At 38.6% G+C, this 7,641-nt stretch overlaps 2 protein-coding genes across 2 annotated transcripts; both read left to right on the forward strand.

Moving 5' to 3' along the window:
* Nucleotides 1-1,840: 1,840 nt before the first annotated feature.
* Nucleotides 1,841-2,626, forward strand: LOC108777851 (uncharacterized). The gene has a single exon (XM_018544832.1). It carries the CDS (start codon nucleotides 1,841-1,843, stop codon nucleotides 2,624-2,626), a length of 786 nt encoding a protein of 261 aa, XP_018400334.1.
* Nucleotides 2,627-3,418: 792 nt separating this feature from the next.
* LOC108777852 (uncharacterized) lies at nucleotides 3,419-4,906 on the forward strand. Its single transcript, XM_018544833.1, has one exon. It carries the CDS (start codon nucleotides 3,419-3,421, stop codon nucleotides 4,904-4,906), a length of 1,488 nt encoding a protein of 495 aa, XP_018400335.1.
* Nucleotides 4,907-7,641: the final 2,735 nt, after the last annotated feature.

A 7,641-nucleotide genomic window follows, 5' to 3' on the forward strand; every position in this document is an offset into this window, starting at 1 on the left:
ATGCAACTTCGGCAGCGGCTTATCGCACAGCATGCGAGAACGCGAATGAACGCGCGAGAAATACGCAACGCTGACAATCATGGCCTCGGCAACGCGACTAACGCAGTAAATAAAATAAAACTTCCGCCAATCAACTTGCCTACATTTGACGGATTATACGATCGGTGGCCGAATTTTCGAGATACCTTTAGGACAGTTATCGATGAAAATAGTAACTTAACAGACATCAAAAAATTGTACTATTTAAAGTTAGCACTTAAAGGTGTAGCGGCAGAAATATTAGAATCCATGGAATTGTCCGCCGACAACTATGATGTCGCGTGGAATATTCTCGAAAGCCGTTTCGAGAATAAGCGCGTTTTGGTCCACCATCACTTGCAAGCACTTGTAGAGTTCCCAGTAATGCAAAAGGAATCATCTACAGGATTGCGTCAATTATTAGATCATACCGAAAAGCACGTTCGCGCTCTAAAAAAGCTTGGTGAGCCCACAGATCAATGGGGCACCATCCTTGTTTATTTAACAACCGCTAAGTTTGACAATACGACAAAACGTGAGTGGGAAACCAAAACGTCGGCAAGGGAAGTTGCTACATATATGCAATTCATTGAATTTACGACTAATCGATGCGTTATGCTAGAGACATTAAAACTCGATAAATCAAAAGGCGCGAAATTGTCAAGTAGCGACACGAGTCATAAGTCAAGTAATGCGAATAAAAAGGCAATCGCCGCGGTAACAGCCGAGGCCAAGTCAGACAAATGTTTAGCATGCAATCAAGGAAACCATCGGCTATATCATTGTCCGAGTTTTCTTAACTTAGCTCCTCCGGCGAGGAGTAAGGAGGTAAAACGCTTGAAATTGTGTTTTAATTGTTTTAAGGGCGACCACAGTGTTGAATCGTGCAACGCCAGCACATGCCGAGTATGTCATAAGAAACACAACACGCTACTGCATATTCCGAAGGACGAAGGTACAGAGCACGGAAGTGGGAGTCAAAACTCCACCGTCAAATCCCAGGCATCCACGGAATCACAAGCCACCAGTGTGGCTTCGACTTCATGCCGTTCGACTCAACGAACGCGGATTATTAGCAACGGCTATCATCAAGATTCAGGACAAACGAGGAGACTTTCAAGAAGCTCGTGCGTTCCTCGATCCTGGATCACAGTCAAACTTCATGACGAAAGATCTTTGCGAGCGTTTAGGCCTTCCACAGAGAAGGAATCACATGCATATTCGTGGTATTGACAACGTACAGACAACAGCACTTACAGAAACTCACGCCACGATACAATCCAAATTTAACGCTTTCAAGGTGGAGCTTCATTTCTCGATATTATCCGAAATTACGGTCAATCTTCCATTATTAGAGATCAACAAGAATCATCTACAAATACCTGAGACGATCACTTTAGCCGATCCGTCATTTCACATCCCTGGAAGGATAGATGTACTACTAGGAGGCTCTATATTCTGGGAACTATTGTGTGTCGGTCAGATCAAATTAGGGAAGAATCAGCCGATCGCACAGAAAACAAAGCTCTGTTGGATCATTGCCGGACCTATAAATTTCAAAGGATACAATGAGAGTTCAATTGCGTCCGTAAGTTCCATTTCCGCTATCACCACCATTGAAACACAACTCGAACGCTTCTGGCAAATAGAAGAATGCAACGTTCAATTAGAGGCATCAGAGAACGATAAGCTTTGCGAATCGGAATTTGATCAAACACATAGACGCAACGCAGCTGGTCGTTTCGAAGTTTGATTACCACTATGCGACAGCGTAGATCGACTCGGAGATTCTCGTGATATCGCTATCAAGCGACTACGACACATGGAACGGAAATTTACGAAATCTCCAGAGATAAAGCAACAATATAAAATATTCATGCAAGAATATGAGGAGTTAAATCACATGACCGAAGTTTCAAATCAAGAGGACTCTCGGACAAGCCTCTACCTACCACATCATGCAGTTGTGAAACCCGATAGTGTCACTACAAAGCTCAGAGTGGTATTCGACGCATCCTGTCCCACATCTTCAGGAGTGTCACTCAATAACATACTGCGCACCGGGCCTACCATTCAGCAGGATCTACTTTCCATAATATTGAGATTCCGTCAACATCGATTTGTTATTACAGCAGACATTAAACAAATGTACAGACAAATACTTGTGCAAGATGATCAACGAGACTTACAAAGAATCGTGTGGAGGCCTGATACAAGCGAACCAATTCGTGATTATCGTCTCAATACCATCACATATGGTATGGCCAGTTCACCATTCTTGGCAATCCGATGTCTATATCAGCTCGCACTCGAAAATCAGGACAAATATCCGGAAGCAAGCAAGATCATACGCAATGACTTCTATGTTGACGATCTATTGTCTGGTGGTAACGATATAAGCACGCTACAACGGCTTAAAGCTGAATTAATCGAAATTTTGCAGTCTTCAGGATTTTCCTTTCACAAGTGGAACACAAACGAGCCGGCAATCTTTGACAGATCCTCGGAAGTCCAAGAGTTACCAAGAAGTGACGAAATCAAAACTCTGGGCATTTACTGGAACACCACAGACGATTGTTTACGATATCGAACATGCGCGATTGAGTAAAATCAGCGCGCAACAAAGCGTATAGTATTGTCAACCACCGCCAAAACATACGACCCGCTAGGTTTAATGGGTCCTGTGACCATTCAGGCCAAAATCATACTTCAACAACTTTGGCAGCTGAAAATCGGATGGGACAAGTCCCTCCCAATGAATCTACACACTACCTGGATGCGATATCAAGAAGAAATGAGCGTGATGGAGTCAATTTCAATTCCAAGGCACATCATATGTGAAGATCCACGAACAATAGAACTACATGGTTTTTGTGATGCTTCAGAGGCAGCCTATGGTGCGTGTATTTTCATACGAAGTACAGATCAAGCAGGTAACGTTATCACAAGATTACTCTGCGCAAAGTCAAGGGTCGCACCTCTCAAAAGTATCACACTACCTCGGCTCGAGTTATGCGGAGCTCTATTACTCGTCAAGCTCGGAGAGATTGTACGACAAGCTCTATCAATTAAATTTGATCATATTCAATATTGGAGTGATTCAACCATAACACTAGCATGGATCAAGCATCATCCTAGAGAATTACAAACATTTGTAGCAAACAGAGTGGCTACCATTCAGAGCACAGCACCAGATGTTCAATGGTCGCATGTCAGGTCCAAGGATAACCCGGCTGACATCATTTCTAGAGGAACAACTCCGCAAAATCTAAAACATTCTTCTTTGTAGTGGACAGGACCACCCTGGCTATCTGAAGACCGACACGCATGGCCGATCGAGCCCGTAGTCGATTCTTCAGAATTAATTGAACTCAAAAAACAGGCAGTAGCTTATCATAGCATGCCTATAGACATCGATTTGTTTGTGAGATACTCGTCTCTTTATCGATTGAAGAGGATTACAGCATACTGTTGGCGATTCAAAACCAATGCCTGCAATAAAGAAGAACGGCAAACCGGTCCTTTATCAGTGGAAGAGTTGGATAGAGCCATGCAGTCACTTATACGAGTCGCTCAATCACACGAATTTGCAACTGAAATCAAGGATCTTCAAACAAAACGGGAAATATCGAGAAAGAGCAAGCTTCTTACCTTGAATCCGTTTTTAGACGAATCGGGACTATTACGCGTAGGAGGCAGGCTTCGTCACGCGGACACAGACCATTCAAAGCGACATCCAATTATTTTACCTGCTAAGCGGCATCTTACCGAGTTAATCGTTCGAGATGCGCATCTCAAACAGATGCATATGGGGCCTCAAGGTCTTCTAGCGCACTTGCGTTGTAATTATTGGCCGTTATCAGGCTGTCAAACAATTCGACGCGTCTTACGAAAATGTATTGCGTGTTTCCGCGTCCGTCCAAGCGAGAAAACACAATTGATGGGAGATCTCCCGAAAGAGCGCGTGACTCCACATCGAGCGTTTATTAATTCAGGGTTAGATTACGCGGGACCGTTTCCCATAAAATTGTCGCGAAATAAGACAGGAAAGTCTTACTTATGTATCTTTGTATGCCTTTCAACTAAAGCCGTACATTTAGAATTGGTTAGCGATCTAACCACGACAGCCTTTCTCAATGCGTTGAAACGATTCATGGCCAGGCGAGGTCGATGTGCAAATTTATTCTCAGACAATGGCACGAATTTTATAGGTGCAAACAATGAACTTCAAGCGCTTTCCCGTATGATCAAGGGGGAACGTGAAAATATTGAACGTTTTTTAGCAGATCAGTCAGTGCAGTGGCATTTCATACCTGCACACTCTCCACACATGGGCGGGCTCTGGGAAGCAGTTGTAAAATCTGCCAAAACTCACTTAAAACGAATCATTGGTAGCAGCTTACTAACCTTTGAAGAGCTCAGCACTATATTCGCACAAATCGAAGCCGTGTTAAATTCACGCCCACTTTGTCCGATCTCCAATGACCCGAACGATTATGATGTACTCACTCCCGGACATTTAATCATTGGTGAACCATTAAACTCCTTTCCAGAGCTCGACCTTCTTGAGGTTCCTACGAATCGATTAACAAGGTTCCAATTATTAGCTCAAATCCGTCAGAATTTTTGGAGTCATTGGTCTTGCGAATATCTCACGCAACTCCAGAACCGTTATAAATGGCAAAAACCTCATTACAATGAAATCAAGATCGGATCACTGGCTCTCTTAAAGGATAAAGATTTACCACCATTAAGGTGGCGTACAGGTCGAATTATAGAAACTCATCCTGGAAGCGATGGCCACGTGCGAGTGGTTAGCATAAAAACCTCCAACGGCGTAACTAAACGCGCTATCAATAAAATTTGTGTTCTTCCGATAGAAACGTAACTATATATTTAAGTTTTACTACACTTGTAATCTCGCTTCCATTGCATTTTGTTTTTATTTGTTGAAGGAATCAACCTTCAACGGCCGGCGGAATGTTCGCGCCAAAATGTCGCGAGAATTTTAGTTAGGTTGTGAGCGCGCAAAATGTTATGGCGCCAACCGTGGATGTGGATAGGGCGCTGCGATCACGTAACGCGAACAGTATTCGAGGCAGTTGGTAGTAGTTCGTCACGACGCCTGTACACGAGCAGGCACGATTTTCAGTAGAGAGATGAGAAAATAAAGCGAGGAAAAGATACGTGTGTGAACGCATTTCTTTCAACCCGCAACAGGCAGTTTTCGGGACACTTTTACATATGCAATGGCAGTTTTCAGGACTTTTGGCAGTTTTCGGGACGGTCCTGAAAATTCTGCCCACGAAGGGGCAGGTTTCAGGACCGTCCCAAAAACTACCGATAGATCGATTATATATAAATGGTCCTGAAAGCAACCCTTGTATCAAATAATTTTATCTACATTTTATAGAAACAGTTTAATTATTCAATAAACGTATAGATAAAAGCTAAACTAGCATAGATAACTTCGATAACAAATATTACATGTATATAACTATATATAGTAGTTATGTATACAGTATAGAACATACTTTTTTATGAAACAAAATATAGGACCTGAAAAATACCGATTCACGATTCTAGAAATCTCTAATTTTGTTCTAAAACATTCGAAAAGATATAGATAGACGAAAAAGTATAGAAATATAGAAATGCACACAAAACATTCAAAAAATACGTTTTTTAACCATTTTTATGTATAGTATATCATATAGTTAATTTCTTCAAACCTGACGTGCAGTATATAAAGTACATTAAATGTGAAAGCATTTTTCGTTGAAATTATTCAATTTTATCAACATCTTGCAAAATCAGATATATATAATATAATAATGTATATATTTTAAAAAATTTTGAAAAACATTAAGGTGATGCTGGACCCGCCTGTATTATCGATAAAACAAATTTGACGTTTTCGTTCCTGTATAATTTCCTCATAATAGTTTTGCAGAATAAAAATTCCTTCTCCACGATTAAAATATCCGAGCTAATATACCTGTCCTTGGTGTATATTGTGGTCAAAGCTGGAAAAAGTATGAAATTACAGATTTCTTTATCCATTCTTATCTTCAGCGTTGGTCACCATATTGAGGTTAAATGGATAAAGAAATCTATGATTTCATACTTTTTCCAGCTTTGGACAGAATATAAATCGGGGACAGGTATATTAGCTCGGATATTTTAATCGTGGAGAAGGAATTTTTATTCTGTGAAACTACTGCAAAGAGGTTTGACAGGAACGAAAACGTCAAAAACAAGTTCGGCCGTCACTCCAGCATCCCCTTAATTGTCGAGTATGAATTATTTATTAAGGTACCCTTATATCAAATTAAAAAAATTAAAAAATCTTTTTTTAACTATTTTTTTTTTAATAGTTTCATTAAACGTTTTAAACTAATTTTTTTTATTCTAATGGTTTCAAATTTAAAATTAGGTCTAGATTGGTTATTATATGCAAAAAAGTTATATTTTTAAAGTTATGAAAAACAAATACTATATATTTCCGTATTTAGATTTTACGTCTTAGAATTTTTTAGCTTTTACAGGAATATTTGCGCGAATTTTGGACACTGCAACTGTAATAAAACTAAGGATAATAGAATAACTATCTTACAAAAAAAGAAATCAAGCATTTCTCTCCGATTTTGATGTAGATACAAGACATAAACAAACGTAAAAGGCGTGCATTTATTGTAAGTACTGATCTTTGAAGGGTAAAACCTTTCCTTAAAAAGAATACGTTTCTTTCTTTGCAATAACGAGTGAATACCGCCTAAACCGAAATTAAAGTTACAAAAGTATTTAATTAAAGGATTTTAATGGTTCTAGTACTGCTACTACTACTACTACTAATACTACTGCTACTACTACTAAACAAGCGACTCAGCGATCATAAAGATATACTAGTTTCTTTTTCTATCCGCGTACATACAAAAATTTTATTAAAATTGGAGGACTTAATTTTGATCAGGATTAGTCAACTCATATATGTGTATAAAAAGGTTTTCAGACTGAATATGAAATAAATTATTAAATATAAAATAAATTATTAGCATAGAAAAAAATGAATAAATGCTAAAAGAAATACAGTCATACAATTCTGTTACAAAAAAAGTAGGCATTAATTTTCTCGCAATAAGCAAATAGAAAAGCCAATAAGTTCAATTGAATTTAAAATGTATGATTAAAAAAACGACGCCAATTGGGTAACATTAATCTAAAAAAAAAAAAGCCGCTCTCTAATTTTATTATATTTTTTAGTTTATGTTACAGAAAACGAATAAATTCTAGAAGAAATATGATCACACAATTTTATTCCAAAAAACGGTTATACATTAATTTCCATGCAATAAGCACCCGAGTTAATCAAATGTATGAAATAACGATGCAAAGCGATTAACGACGATAAAAGATAATTAATTAAGTTAATTTCATTAAACAGTTTCCTGGTTCCAATCTTTGTAATAAGAGACGACGTGAATTTAAGAAAATACGTTTTTGTAAAGAAAGTGACACAATGAAGTACAACAGTATACAAATTTTTAATATACTGCTATTATCTAATTACAATTTAATAAAAATACATTTTTGAAGAGTATTGAATCTAACCGAAACCATCGA

Source organism: Cyphomyrmex costatus, unplaced genomic scaffold, assembly GCF_001594065.2.
Source record: "Cyphomyrmex costatus isolate MS0001 unplaced genomic scaffold, Ccosl1.0 scaffold473, whole genome shotgun sequence".
Lineage (NCBI taxonomy): Eukaryota > Metazoa > Arthropoda > Insecta > Hymenoptera > Formicidae > Cyphomyrmex > Cyphomyrmex costatus.